Genomic DNA, 15,576 nt, shown 5'->3' on the forward strand with positions numbered 1-15,576 from the left:
ACTCATACCAGATATCAAAGCTCATACGTCCCTTTAGAATCCACAAGTCAGCAGAAAATCAACCTTGGTTTTACAAAAACATGTTTTATTATAGGGCTGGGCGATAAAAGTCTTATCCCCATATATTTAGGCTAAATATCGATATATACGATATACATCCCGATATAAAGTGAGAGCAAATGTTTAATCAAATTTAAAGCCAAATATGGCATGTCACAAGTAGTTTTATTGAAACCGTTTATTTAATTACATTAACAGAAGAACCTTTTTTTTTCCAAAGCTCCATAAAGTGCACATTTAAATAAAAAAAATCTTAAATAAAATAGCCTATAAAATAAAATAAAATAAAAATAAAAAATGGGCTACACGGTGGTGTTGTGGTTAGCGCTCTCGCCTCACAGCTAGAGGGTCGCCGGTTCGCCTCCCGCCTGCGGCTCTTCTGTGTGGAGTTTGCATGTTCTCCCCGTGTCAGCGTGGGTTCTCACCGGGTACTCCGGCTTCCTCCCACAGTCAAAAAACATGCACTTAGGTTTAATTGGTGACTCTAAATTGCCCATAGGTGTGAGTGTGATTGTCTGTCTCTATGTGTCAGCCCTGCGATAGTCTGGCGTCCTGTCCAGGGTGCACCCCGCCTCTCGCCCAATGACAGCTGGGATAGGCTCCAGCCCCCGCGACCCAATTGCGGATAAGCGGTTAATGGTAATGAATGAATGAATAAAATAAAATAAAATAGGCCAATCTTTTTCTGAAATAAATAAGAAAAGAATAACAAACATTACAAAATAACTAAATATGGCAAACCCTAGTAAGGGCAGCATTTATACATAAAGAAAGAGAAAAAATGAACTATATTAATATATGCGATATGGTCTAATTCCATATCACATTTAAAAAAAAATATATATATATATCCTATTTTATTATGGAAAAGTACTCCAATACCAATGGTACCATTAAACACTACGGTTCTTCATTTTACTTTCATCACAGAGCAGCCATGACTTTCCTTTGTGACATCCTTCGTTTAATGCTGAGATAACTTCTAAAATAGCTGCTATAACTGAAGTTAGCCCGATGCTAACAGATTAGAACTACTATTGACATGCAAAAAGGAAATAAGCATTGCTGTTGTGATATTAGCTTCACAAATGATCCATTTAACTTCATAATCTTTACATACAGTGATGTCTACAGAGTACTGGGAGATTTATTTTGTTTCACTGTGGTATCAAAAATGGTGTCATAAATATATTTCAAGGTATTGTATGGGAGTTGCCGATTCCAGTATCATGAAAACTAGAGGTGGGGGGTCCATACAGCATAGTTTTGCGATATTTTGCGTGGAGATATTGTTTAGATTCATGGCCACCAAGTATCAATATTTAGCACCACGGGTCGTCAGGATTTTGGCCGTTTTTGTTTTTTTCGGGAGGCTCACTTTTAGGAATATACTGGAGATACTGCTATCATATCAAGTTGTCGAAATAACGCTGCAAAGTTAGGCTTTTTTTATGTTTCATAAAAAAATAAACTTCAGATCAATGAGGCTTAAAGCTTTTGAAAGTTTGATAAAATGCTGCAGTTGTTGTCGTCCAACATGTTTGATATCAGTTCAGTTTGACTGGATACTTTGTTGGTCAGTCTGTGGGTTTGACTCTCATTGTGGAGAAATTAAAAGACTGAAGTCAGATGAATAGACTGAGAATTTTCTCTTATTTGACAAAACAATTCTTATTTGAATTTAATTTTGTGGACACAAAATGCAGTTAAACAGTTAAATCACAATATATTGTATCACAATACTCAAATCACAAAATGCTTAAAATCGCAGTAATATCATATTGTGACTCAAGTATCAGGATAAAATCTGATCATTGGTTCTCTGATGATTCTCACTAATGACAACACGAGTTTGCAGGTTTTAAAAATGTCCACAACAAGAAGCAGCAGCATCTCATTCAAAGTCAGTTTGCAAAATTCAATTTACATTTTCTGTGATGAACATCCAGATAGTTGAGGCAGAGCAATCGAGCTCAGATACACAGATCACTTCTTCAGCCAATCAGCACCTCCGTTTTCTTTTGCAACATGTGTTGCCATCTGGTTGCCATAGCGCCTCTTCAGCCAATCAGCACCTCCGTTCTCTACGTCTCTGCCTCAACTACCCGGATGTTCGTCGCAGAAAATTTAAATAGAATTTTGCAAACTGAATTTGAATTGTGAGAACTGAATGTTCAGTTACAAACTAATAAATTAAATGTCAAATTACAATTCAGATTCAGTTTTCCAATGCAGTGATTCAAATTGAAAAAAAAAAAATTCAAACTATGTGATTCAAATTCAGTTTTTTAATGCAATTATTCAAGTTAAGCAATTAAAATTCAAATATAAATAATTCTAATTCAGTTTCTGGTGGCTCATATTTCAGTTTTCTTTCCTGTTTTCCTTTTGTTTTGTTTTGCTCCAGATATTTTATGTTCACAATAAACTCATAGCTTGGTTTGGTTCCAGGCTTAAAACTCTTTATAGAAATATTTTCTGAATCGTCAATGAATGAATGAATGGCAAATTCACTGTGAGTGATCATTGTTGACCTGTTCCAGTTCTCCCCTACCATGAATGTCTCATAAACGCTGCATTGGCACTACAAACTGTGATTAAATTAGATTTTCAAAAGTTGTCTCACGTTGTTGCCTGGTCGTCTGGTCGTGGTCCGAGTCTGAAGCTGTCGGGAGCCGGAGCGCTTTCACTGAGCCACTGCTCCCTCAGGCACTTCCTCTGGACCAGAAAACAGAGAAAAGCTCAAACTGAAGGCCAAGAAAGACAGAAAGACAGAAAGACAGAAAGACAGACAAAGACAGAAAGACAGATCTGAGAGAAACAAGGAAGACCTTGAGAAAAGTACATGCTTGCTGAGCTTATCTTAGAGGTCAACATTAATCATTAAACCCTCTGAGGACTCATTTCTTACTTTGTGACCTCTTTTCCTGCCTCAGCTCACCGTTAAGGCACAGACTGGATAACATTTACAATGATAATGGCACTTCAAGTCAAGGTTATTATAGTTAGCCAAAAATAACAAAATAACAAAAACTAGAATTGAAAAAACATTTTCGTTAACTAAAAATAGTTAAAATGAGAGATTTTTTTAAAAATGATAACCAACTGAAACTGTATTTTGTGGTTACAAAACTAACTAAAATGTTCGTCTTTGTCAACTTTTTTAATCCGTAAACCTTTTTGGTTGATATGAAATCTATTTCATCTATCTGGTTTTATGACTTGATAAACTTATTGGGGCTGAGATGGATCAGACAAAGGAAATAAAGGAAACATTTATTGTGACCTTATTGAATCTGGACCCAACAAATACCCCATTACAAAACAACTACAACTATTAAAAACTAATTAAAACTAGCAAACTCACTCTAAAAACTAACTTAAACTAACTGAATTTGAAAACAAAAATCGACCACGAAATTAAAACTAATGAAAAATCCAAAACTATTATAACCTTTCTACAAGTCAGCTGTAACTGGCACTTGCATGCTTCAAAGTAATTAGACATTTATTTTTAATTAAACCTCATAACAGTATTTTAAGTAGTTAAAATGAGCCCTATCTTTACAAAATGTAAACATTACTTACATAAATGAACCAATACAAATAATATAATAATATATTTGTCACATATAAACAATCTGAGTGGGTTCATTCTGCATAACAAATACTTTTACTTTTGATACATTTTGATGCTGATACTTTTACTTCAGTAAGTTTTGAATGCAGGACTTTTACTGTAGTGGAGTCATTTCACAGTGTGTATCAGGACTTTTACTAAGTAATGGACCTGAATACTTTTCCACCACTGGTCTTCGCTAACATTTAATGAATTATACTGCAATGTAGCTTCAGTGTGATCTTGTCTCACCTGAGTGTGATTGTGCATGTTAAATAAATGATAAAATACTTATAAACTGTTCGTTAGAGCTTCACACTGTCTTCCCGTAAAGAGAAGGACAGAGCTACTAATGTTAGCCTGGTAGCATTCAGCTAGCTAGCTGGACACGCTAACAATAGCAGCTTACATCGGAGCAGATAATCCCACTTCATTTCTACTCTGTGTTTGGTTTAGCATGTGGAGAAACACAAAGCTTAACGGACCTGCTGTTATAGATGCTCAGCTGTGATTGGACCATTACTGATCACCACCATATTCCTCAACAAAACAACAAGACATGCCCAAAACAAACACAGAGCAGAAGAGATCATTGAGGATCGAGACACGGCGAGCCACCTGGCAGCGCTGCTCTGCCATGTTGGATCCTCTACAGCCCAACAGAGCCTGTGGTCCCGCCATGTTGGATCCTCTACAACCAACAGAGCCTGTGGTCCCGCCATGTTGGATCCTCTACAACCAACAGAGCCTGTGGTCCTGTTGGATCCTCTACAGCCCAACAGAGCCTGTGGTCCTGCCATGTTGGATCCTCTACAGCCCAACAGAGCCTGTGGTCCCGCCATGTTGGATCCTCTACAACCAACAGAGCCTGTGGTCCTGTTGGATCCTCTACAGCCCAACAGAGCCTGTGGTCCTGCCATGTTGGATCCTCTACAACCAACAGAGCCTGTGGTCCCGCCATGTTGGATCCTCTACAGCCCAACAGAGCCTGTGGTGCTGCCATTTTGGATCCTGCCAAGGATGAGTAAGGCCGGCAGACTGCTGATGTCTGAGTGTGACAGTGAAAAGGTGTCACAGCTCTGTGCGGCGGCCTCCAGCCTGACATCCTGGAGTTAACATACAATCTGTCACTCACGCTCTGCTCTGAGCCGCACTGACAACCTGAAACCTGACAAACCTTTTACCCTTTTCCCCCAAACACCTGAAGCCTCAGACTCCTGATTGATCCAGACCAAGGTTATTATAGTTAATGAAAACTAATGAAATAACTAAGAATTAAAAAAACATTTTCGTATATTGAAATAAAAATAAAAACGAGAGTTTATAAAAAAACGGTAACTAACTGAAACTGTATTATGTGGTTACAAAACTAACTAAAATTATAGTGAAAATGTCCTTCGTTTTCGTCTTTGTGAACTTTTTTTCATACATGATCCAGTGTTTCTATTCTCCATGCTGAGTGTGTATTCCTGCTTTGTATTCCAGTAGAAGTGTGAGTTAAATTACCGTAATAACTCCATGTTGGCTGTAAAGAGAAACTTCTCAGCTTTCAGAAAACGTTGGAATGTTCCAAATAGCGTAATCCGTTTAGTTATTATGGTAAAAGTGTCGCCGGCGCAACACTGTAAACTTTGGATGTTGAGCTTTCACTGTGTGCAAATCAAAGTCTGTTTTTATTTTTATTTCAGTTAACAGAATGTTTTTTCAATTCTAGTTTTCATTATTTCGTTAATTTTCATTAACTATAATAACCTTGACGAGTACTTCTACTTTTGATACTTTAGGTGCATTTTGATGTTGATATTTTTACTGAAGTAAGTTTTGAATACAGGACTTTTACTTGTAGTGGAGTCATTTCACAGTGTGGTGTTGGTGTGGTACTTTTACTAAAGTAAAGGATCTGAATACTTTTTCCACCACTGCTTGGATGGACAAGCTAGCTAGCTAACTAGCTAGCTAGCTAACTAACTAGCCTGCTGCCATCCATGTTCGGAGCTTCGGTCAACTCTGTCTGCTGGAGAGGGAGGCACCACGAGGTGCGCTAACAAGCTATTCTTGTCTAAAGGGCTGTTTCCACTAGCGGGCAATACCTGGAATGAGGCGGGTCTCACTCGCAGAAACGTTCCTAATCTGAATACGAGCAGTCCGGAGACGGCTTTTGTTGGGACTTTTCGTCCCTGTAGTAGAGCAGGGTCTTTATTCTCCCCTGAAAACAGCCTGGTTACTGATTGGATAGATCGCTAAGCAGGATGTGACGTAGAACTCTACACGACAACAACACACGCCATTTGTAAAAGCTGGTGAAGCAGTGTTCCCAACTTAGTGACTTTGTTGTTCAATTTAGCGACTTTTCAGACCCCCTTGGAGACTATTTTTCAAGAAAGCGACTGGAGACAAATCCAGCAACTCCTTCTTTCTCTTCTTAAGGAGCCGCTTACGAGCTGGAGGCCGGCTTGTTAAGAAGAGCCGTTAGCAGTTAGCTACAGTTAGCTCTGTAGCAGTACAGTGTGTATGTGCTAACAGGCTAACTGTTAGCTCTGTAGCAGTACAGTGTGTATGTGCTAACAGGCTAACAGTTAGCTCTGTAGCAGTACAGTGTGTATGTGCTAACAGGCTAACAGTTAGCTCTGTAGCAGTACAGTGTGTATGTGCTGCTGCTGCAGGAGGTGTTCACTTAGTGATCTCTGTTTGTTTACAACAAGCACCAGACACTGTGCACAGTTAGTGATGCCGTTAATTTACAATCAAAATGTACAATGTTTATGATCAGCAGAGACTCTGTGCATAATTAGCCATGCTGCTTTCAGCTGCTGACGTTGTGCACAGTTAGCGACGGTGAAAACCAAACGTCACCTCCAGAGTCTCTAAATCCCTCTGGGGGCTAACTGGTAGTGGAGACTCAGAGTGAGAGGACGTTCCTGGTGGACATTTAGTGGAAACACGGCTTAATTTGTGATCTGATAAACCATAAATTCATTAATCGACGTGCAAGGCAGTGGTATTGCTGCTTTTATTCAGATTGAATATCCATTTTCATATTTGAACAATTCAAATATATATACAGATATAAAATACATATATTAAAAGTTGTGCAATGGAGATGCTATGAATACTGTCTTCTAATCTGGGATAATGTAGTGACAAATTCTGCATCATTTTTAACCGACTGAACAATGAAAAAGGCGTTGTTGTATCTTCAGGGCTAAACCACTGCAGTGGGATGGTCTGCCCTGCCGCTAGCAACACTCACCCCGAGGCAACGGGTGGGTGAAGAAAGCAGAAATGAGTTGTACACTGTTTGTGTGGGAGGCTGTCACAGTGTGGTGATGCAGCACTGGGGTACACAGTTAATATAAGTTGTTTTTTGTTGTTTATTTTTCAAAAGAGCACGTCCTGCAGGGAACAGTGAAGTGTAAAGAATTCACAACCATGTCAAAATAATGTCCTTTTTTTCCTTCTTTTCTGTCATCACCACTTCCCCTCTGCAGTTTCTTCCCACACTGAAACAGCAGAAGTTTTAATTAAATTGATTTCCTCCTCTAGGTTAGGTTGACATAGTAACAAGGGATCCCTGGTTCTGGTGCAGGAAATCACTGAGCTTTCTGCACATCAGATGCAACATGCTTATGTAACTGAAAACAACTTGATTGTGTGAGTGAATCAGAGAAATAATGAAGTGGAGGCGACCCCACCCAGAACACTAGAGACAGGCGTCGACCAGAGAGCAGCTCAGCTTGGCAGGTCATGAGACATGACATCAGGCTGGGACACACTACTGCTCATTTTTTAACACTAAGCAGCTGCAGACGAGGGAAAAAATGAAAACAAAAATCCCCAGCCCTCCATTTTCACAGCATTTACAAAAAAAGGGAGGCTTCAGTTTTCAAAGAATAGTGTGACATCTAAGGAAAAATGCTTCTTCACCTTGTGGCTGAGAATTATATAGGATGATTGATTCCACTGTCATATATGTAAATATTAAGCTGGTAACAGGTGCTAGGCAGATTTTGTTACCAGAGCCGAGCTAGCAGTTTCCCTCCGTTTCTAGTCTTAATGCTAAGCTAAGCTAAGCTAAGCTAATCGGCTGCTGGCTGTAGCTTCATGTTTATCTTACAAACTTCTTATCTACCTCTTGGTAAGAGCATCCAAAAAGCTTATTCTCAAAATGTCAGACTTTTTCTTTAAATACCAAATGTGGCTAAACTTCAAATGGGAGAAATCTGTAATTGAAAAAGTGAAAACAGTTTAATTTAAATCACCTTTTCCTGGGCTGTCTTCAACCACTCCTCCTCCGTCTCCCTCGTCAGCCTCTGCTCTTCTTCCTGCTGCTGACGCCTCTCCTGTGACAGAAGAAAAAGTGAAATCCTTGGAGAGGGAATGTGAGGGAAAAAGGAAAAAGACTCTTGAAGCGCATAGATCTACCACTGAAACCAAATCTCAAAACACAGCTGATAAGGCAGGTGGGAAAATTCCCTGTTTTACAGTGTCTGCTGTAAAACTTTCTTCCACAGAACATGTGAGAACCTCCTAAGAACAGACTGCCTGTGCTATCTTTAGATTAGGAATAAGGACTTTTATCACTACTTACCCTCACTTATATGGAGTATTCCTGAAAATTATCTCTCACCAGCCAACACAACTTGAATTATTCCAACAGGAAAAGCAGATAGATGTGAACTAGAACAACTGCCACTGCAGCATTTCTTCTCCCAACAACAGGCACAACTTGATCCAAAAACACTGTACTTATGGTGAAGGGTTACACCCGCTTTTTAATATAATTCTTTAGTAACACCCCTTTGCAGTCATGGTCCCTGAAGACAAGGACGTCTTCTGTATGAAGCAGAGTAGTAAGGGAGACGGAGAGCGAGGGGGATATTTTTAGGAGACGTGACCGACAGATTAAAGCGGGGAGATACAGCTGGCGGAGCGCGGGGATGCCGAGAGAAATAGTTCAGTGACGCAGCACATTGTCCGCATGCTGACACTGTATCTGTAGTTAATGTGAGCTGTAAACATGCTGCGGCCACTGCAGGCCCTCGCTGGCCCTGCTCAACAGGGTCACTTGGTGTTTGGATGCATTTTTGCATTGGAGAGGGTCAAGCAGGCTCCACTCCGGCCCTCCAACCTTTCATTTCACAGATCAGTGATTATTCGTCAGAAAAGTTAACTGGGGAATGTTCTTTGCACGCTCACTTCAGGCAGTACGGATCAAGTGAGACCGTTCCACTGAAGTGACATAAGACACTGTTGGTGCGGTGAGATTATTTTGACATGGGGTGAAAGTTCAAGTTGATTTTAAGGCAGACTGAAGTGGACAGTAAAAGGGCAAAAGTACAAACACAAAGAAAGACATTCTCACCGCTATGGCTTGCAGCCTTTGTTGGTACTTCTCTGCTTCGTCCATTCTGGACCTTTAAATGAACAAAACAGAAATATTAAGTTGTTAAGTAGAGATTTTTGAGGGAGCAATACAACCATCATCAAAAAACACCTACTAGTAAAATAATGTCCCTTTAAAATGTTTTTCACTATCTACTGGTGTCTATGATGGATGCAGCTACCAGTGGGATTAATGATACAATATGTATAACAATTGCAAGTATTTGTACCACATTACATTTTGATTAAATACACTATGAATAGCCAGTACTGTCTATTATACATCACACACTTCTCCACAAGCAGCTGCATGTTTATGAGAGAGAAATGGAAATCAAATTCACTCCCATTCCAGCTCCAGGTCTAAAAAGGCATTCCAGAGGCCAGAATAAGGCCGGGGTATTTTATATTTTTAGCCATGTGCGGGGTGTGGCTCCAGGGATGGAAGTGTCAGTCTACTGGTTCTTCAGTTTGTTGGTCCACCACTTTGGTTCAGAGTGAAATATCTCAACAACTATTGGACGGATTATCATGGACTTTTGATCAATTGTTAATGTCCCCTAGGCCAGTAGTTCTCAACCTTTTTGAGTCGCGACCCCCAATTTAACATGCAAACATACAAAACATCTCTCTGTCTGTGCATTTATATATTTTATTGTTACTTTTAATCTAAGTCCTTTGCTATCAGTTTAAAGGTCCATTCTGACCTCCTGAGTGTGTAACAGTCAGCTTCAAGCCAGAGACTCTTTATAAAGTAAGAACTTGCTACTTTGGGATTTGTCAGAAAAGACACAAATTTACCCAAAAAAGAATCAAATTGACCACAAAATGACACAAAATTATCAAAAAAAGACACAAAATAACCAAAGAAGACACAAAATGACCAAAAAGACTAGAACATATCAACACATGAACACTTTAACACAGTGGAGACAGAGCTGACTTCCAAAATGATTTGGCGACCCCCAGAAATCATCTCGCGACCCCAATTGGAGTTGGGACCCCAATGTTGAGAATAGCTGCCCTAGAGGATGAATCCTAATGATGGAGGGCTCTTGGACTTTCAGTTTGTTATGAACCAAAATAACGGGTGTGAAACCTCCCTGGACCTCGGTCCAGACTCCAGACCAGACGACTGAACCTTCAATGAAAAGAAGCAGTCTTGGTCAGAGGTGGATCAAATAGAACTATCTTCTGTTTTGTTTCTAGTGTGAAACCATTTTTTGGATAGTTTTGACTTTTGGACCAATGACAGTAAGTTCTGGCAGGCCGGTGTAGCTCTTGGAAGGAGTAGCTGGGTCTGTAGACATAGAGAGACTGTGGATGTGATCAGAGCAGACAGGTGTTGGTGATCGGAGAGAGAAAATCAGCCGTAAAGTTGTCAAGTGGTTATTATGAGCAGCATAAGTTTCAGTTTGTCTCTGAATAAACACTGCAGCTCCTCAAGGTGCAAGTAAAGTTTCCGCATGTTGCTTAATTGAAGGAAGTTAGCCCACTTGAAAAAAATTATTTTCTCAGAAGATGATGAGAGAAAATAAGAGGGCTGGAGAGCCCATTTACAAACCAGTCGATTGGCCCTTTCAGACTGCAGTTACTAACGCCTCGCTGACATTCGTCTTTGCTCTGAGCGTCCCAGAGGTGTGATGGGGGAACTGTGTAATCCGCCTCTGTACCGCCGCTGCAGGTAGTAACAGAGGCCTTCAATTGGCGAAACTGTTTGAGACGGGTTCAATGTGAACTGGCAGAAAATATGTGACGAGTCATCAGAAACACACCTCTCACTTGAGTCTGACAGGACTTGAATCATGTTCAGCAAAATTCAGAGCAACTTTGCTTGAGTCCGTAGAATCTCAACAGTGAGAAACGGAACGGCGTGCAGTTCTACCGCCATCACTGTTTTAAATGCACTCGTCATCACTTACTGTGCACGTACTGCTGGCGCTCCGTTACACACCACTACTGACTCCTCCCACTCCCTCTCACAATGTTAATTCACAGACTGGGGATGACAATATTACACCATTGTAGGATAAGTATGAGTGTCCTAAGGTGGAATGATGTCAGAGCTTGTTACAGCAATTTTGCGGAAACTATAATAGAATAGAACTTTATAGAATAGAATAGAAAAAAGGGCTAATAGGAAGACGCAGCTCATGTGTGTGATGAGGACAGGACATGCAGTGGTTGGGTCATGTATAGTTCCTCAGTTCTGCACATGCATAATTATATTTATATATATATATATATCTTTATATATATATATATATTTATATATATATATATATTTATATATAATTATATACAATATCAGATGTAAATAAGGCCTTTGTTTGGACATTTGTTCAGACTCTAAGGTGTGAAAACTTCCTTTGATGATCCCCTATAAGCAAAAGGACCGTAACTGCAGTTTACTAAGGGCCTGTTTACCTGACAATGATCTCGGGTGAACAAAATATTTTATCAGTCAGACAGTCAAGTCTGACTGATGCAGCTCTGATAACTACCCAGGAGTCATTTCAGCAGTTAAGCAGAATTATCACAGATAATCTAACAGAACAGAGAAGACGCAATTTTTTCTATTTCTATTCTATTTTGCGCTACTGAGAAGAGAAGTAGGAGAGAAGAGAAGTGTCTACACATTAGAGGTAGACCGATATATCGGGTCGATATTTGCGTTTTTTTCTTGCATGCGTTTACCGATCGCCCGTTTCAGTGAGCCAACAGCAGTCAAGGCTCGCTGCAGCACCTCCATTCTCTGGTGAGCTGCTGCTGATACCAGAACAAAGAGAAACACATGAAATATGTGGATCATCTGAGGCGCACCACCTCCAGGCCTAGAACTACAGACACATTGTTTACTATCCAACTGTTAATGTTTTGTTTGTTTTGTTAATAAATGTTTATTTTTTTGTTTAAATTGAGACTTGTGTAACATTTGTTATCATTGTGTCATTTTTATCATGTAAATGGAGGAGAAAAGGCAATATCGGCTTCAAGAATCGGCCCCAAAAAATCGGCAGCACATATCAGGAATCGGTTAAGACTAATCGGTATCGGCCTTAAAAAAGCCATATCGGTCGACCACTACTACGCATCCACGAGCTGTTGGTGGTGTTGTGTGGCAGTGCTTCACAGTACCACCTGGCTGCATACTACATTAAATTTCACAGACTTTTGCGTCATCGTATGCACATAGACGTCCCCCTAAAGACGCTTGTCTAAATGTGGATTAAAAAGTGAGAATGCAACGCCACTTTTGCGTTTTCTGTCCAGATCGTCTGATCTGAACGGGGCCTGACATGAGGGCACGGTGTGTTTGCTGCAGTTGATTTAGCCCTGACGGAGTTCAGTGAAAGGAAAAAGCTGACAAGGGGCACAAACTTGGCCCGCATGGTCAGTATATCTCAGATCTGGTTGTTCCTCCATGATAATGAGGAGGGAAATTCGAAGAATTATTGATGGATGGATTAAACAAAAATAGAAGCAGGAGTGATAGAGACTGTACTGTACTACAGAGATATTGATCATTGCATGAAGCATCTAAGCCCTGCAGGCTCACACAGTCTTAGACAGAGTGGGAGGGAGACAGCTGGAGATACATTTAGCTCGCATTCCTCACATATTTAACCTGCACTCTGAACTTTCTTCATGCGGCCCAGGCAGTAAAGGTCCTTTAGCTCCACCTGTTGAAATCATGTTTCCATATCATTTCAAAGGAAATGAAAGAAAATGAAACAAGTAAAAGAAAGACACAAAAAAATCCTATTAAATGCTGATCATACTGCGAACTGTAACAAACCAATTTTTCGACCAAGGTGTTATCTATTCAATTAAATTTCCTCCACAGACATTAGGATATGCATAGAAGCTTAATATAAAAATAATGCTCCTTGGTTCATAATCCTGCGACAGACTTCAGACTTCCTGCATGCACATTACATCAAAGCCTCTCGCTGTGAACCACCGTCTCTTTGAAGTCAGTGGGCTTAAAACCCCTTTGAGATGTATAATAATTTACCATTAATGACTGTTTGTTAGTTCACCAGAGATAAGAGACTATCTGCTTCAGGCCCCCTGAGTGCTGCCTGATGAGTCAATGCACCACCCAGCTAGGGAGCGTTAACTTCAGATCTTCATCTTAAAATGAGGTACTGGAGTTCTGGTGTATTTAGTGAAAGTCCTTGTGTGCTCTTGTTTGACCTGGCATGATAACTTTGGGCATTATGATGGGATAATATGGATTAGATATTGCTGTGACCTCTGTGCAGGGGGACTGGTGTTACACAGGGGGTTAGTACAGCTCAATGTAATGTTATGATATCCAACTTCTTTGACTTCTGTCATGTTCAATAATAATGCAGTGTTTACTTTTCACCCCTAAATGGTAAATGGAGTGCACTTATATAGCACTTTAATCCAAATCACTTTACACTACAGACTGACTCATTCACCCGTTCACACACACATTCATGCTGGTGGCAGAGGCTGCCCTAAACAGTGCCACCTGCCACCATTGGGAATTCATTCACACACCGATGAACGCAGCATCGGTGGGCACATTTGGGGTTCAGTATCTTGCTCAAGGATACTTCAACATGTAGCTGCCATGGTCGGGGATCGAACCACCAACCCTCCTATCAGTGAGCGACCGCTCTACCAACTGAGCCACAGCCGCTAAAGTCACGTTTAATATGGTGTGTATGCGCCATCTAGCATTACATACAGAAACATTATCTGGTGTAGCATGAAGTAGGCCTGGGTGATTATATGATCGCGATTAGTGATAGCGATAAATTTAAAGTCGATTACGGTGATCAGCTGTTAGCATATTAGAGCAAAGGAAATTGCAATATTCCGCCGCTGTATCGTGAGAAAACTAACATTCACAGCACGGCAATTCACACACAGGTATGGTGCATTCAATAGTGTCGGAACGGCTATATAGAGCGTGGGACATAGGACAACTTACAGAGAAACAAGTTATTTCTGAATGGAACTTAGTTCAATAAACAAGTTAATGAAACATTAACAGTGTGGGCTTTCTAACAGTCACAAATCTGTTTAATCATTTAAAGAAGTACCACCCAAGTGATTACATGGAAAGCATGAAAACAGCTTGCCACTGCTGCCAGCACACGTAGCATCAGCAGTTCAGCCACTACTAGGGGAACTAACCTCTAGTTTACTTAGTTTTCAGTACAGATTTAAAAACAATTTAAAAAATTGTGATAATAATTGGGATCCGACGGTATGAATAAATATATCGTGATAATTTTTTTTCCCATGTTGCCCAGCCCTAGCATGAAGTCTTTTTGATTCTTGGCTTTTCCAATAATCCTCCCTTCTATATTTTGTGACCACTTTAGTGGGTCCCAAACAATTGGTGTAAACAGTCTAGGTTGTAGGTGACACAGTGTACAACCCTGATTCCCAAAAAGTTTGGACGCTGTGTAAAAAAAAAATGGTGTATATATTTTTACAAAAAAATAAAGGTTTCCCAATTTTAACATTAGATGTCCTGTCTTCTTACTGTATTCACTTGAATGTAGGTTGTAAAGGATTTTCTGTTTTTATTAAATTTTTCAGTGTCTTTTTTTAAAACCAGTGTTGTAGCTTGGAAGAAATTACACATTGCTCCTTTCTTCAATAAACTGTTTAATTAATAAGAAAGGCATGTTGAGAGCACAGACTGCCGCCAAGGTCAATGGTGCATTTACATTACAGATGGTCCCATTTGTTGAGTTGGAAGTTTTGACTTTTGTGTTCATAAGTTCTTTGTTGCTCAGAGCACTATATATCTATACAACATTTTATGTATGTTTCTTGCTTTATTGTGCATATTGTACATATCAAAGCTAAGTGCAACCATACTGTTATACTCCATGGTGGTATGTTTCTTTGTAGTACCATTCATTTATATTTACATACATCTATATCCATATGAGCTATGTGCTGTTTGAAATTTTCGTGTTAGTTGCTAAGCCGCATTTTGTTGTCCCAGTTGACACAGTGTAATGAAAATAAAATCCAAATCCCACAAATCCCTGCAGCCAGGCTCCGAAATCTGGTGGAAAGCCTTCCCCGAAGAGCACAGGCTGTTATAGCAGCAGATTAATGCCCATGGTTTTGGAATGACACGTTCAACAATTACATACGGGTGTTATGTTCAGGGGATATAGGAGGTAGACGTCCTGAGTCAAAGTGGAGATGAAAACAGTCGGAGTTACAGGAGTCGCAGTAGAAGGCAGAGTTGTAGCAGTAGTGACAATACGGTAGTGTTACTTTATAGTTCCACTGACAGAACTTTGTCACGTAAAGCCAAGTGATTTGATACACGGAACAAAGAGCAGCAGAGATCAAAAGAAACACAAAGATCAAGACAAATTACATCGGCGACACATAACATCGGCAGAATCCGCAGGTGGGAAGCGTGCTGTGTCTTTGTGACATATGAAGGAGAAATAATGAGGAGCTGTAACTGTTCATAAAGGAGGGGCACTGCTGGGAGTTTCTGC

At 40.1% G+C, this 15,576-nt stretch overlaps 1 protein-coding gene across 1 annotated transcript in view; it reads right to left on the reverse strand.

Annotated features, from left to right (window-relative positions):
* The window catches only part of LOC131983407 (paralemmin-2-like), a 53,077-nt gene that overhangs the window by 13,631 nt on the left and 23,870 nt on the right, over positions 1-15,576 (reverse strand). The window contains exons 2-4 of the mRNA XM_059348127.1: positions 9,042-9,093; positions 7,939-8,019; positions 2,687-2,778 (exon numbers count right to left, since the gene is read on the reverse strand). Coding sequence (XP_059204110.1) covers positions 2,687-2,778; positions 7,939-8,019; positions 9,042-9,086 — 218 coding nt within the window. The 5' untranslated portion in view covers positions 9,087-9,093. The remainder of the gene's footprint in view (positions 1-2,686; positions 2,779-7,938; positions 8,020-9,041; positions 9,094-15,576) is intronic.

Source organism: Centropristis striata, chromosome 13 (genome assembly GCF_030273125.1).
Source record: "Centropristis striata isolate RG_2023a ecotype Rhode Island chromosome 13, C.striata_1.0, whole genome shotgun sequence".
NCBI classification, from domain to species: Eukaryota; Metazoa; Chordata; class Actinopteri; order Perciformes; family Serranidae; genus Centropristis; species Centropristis striata.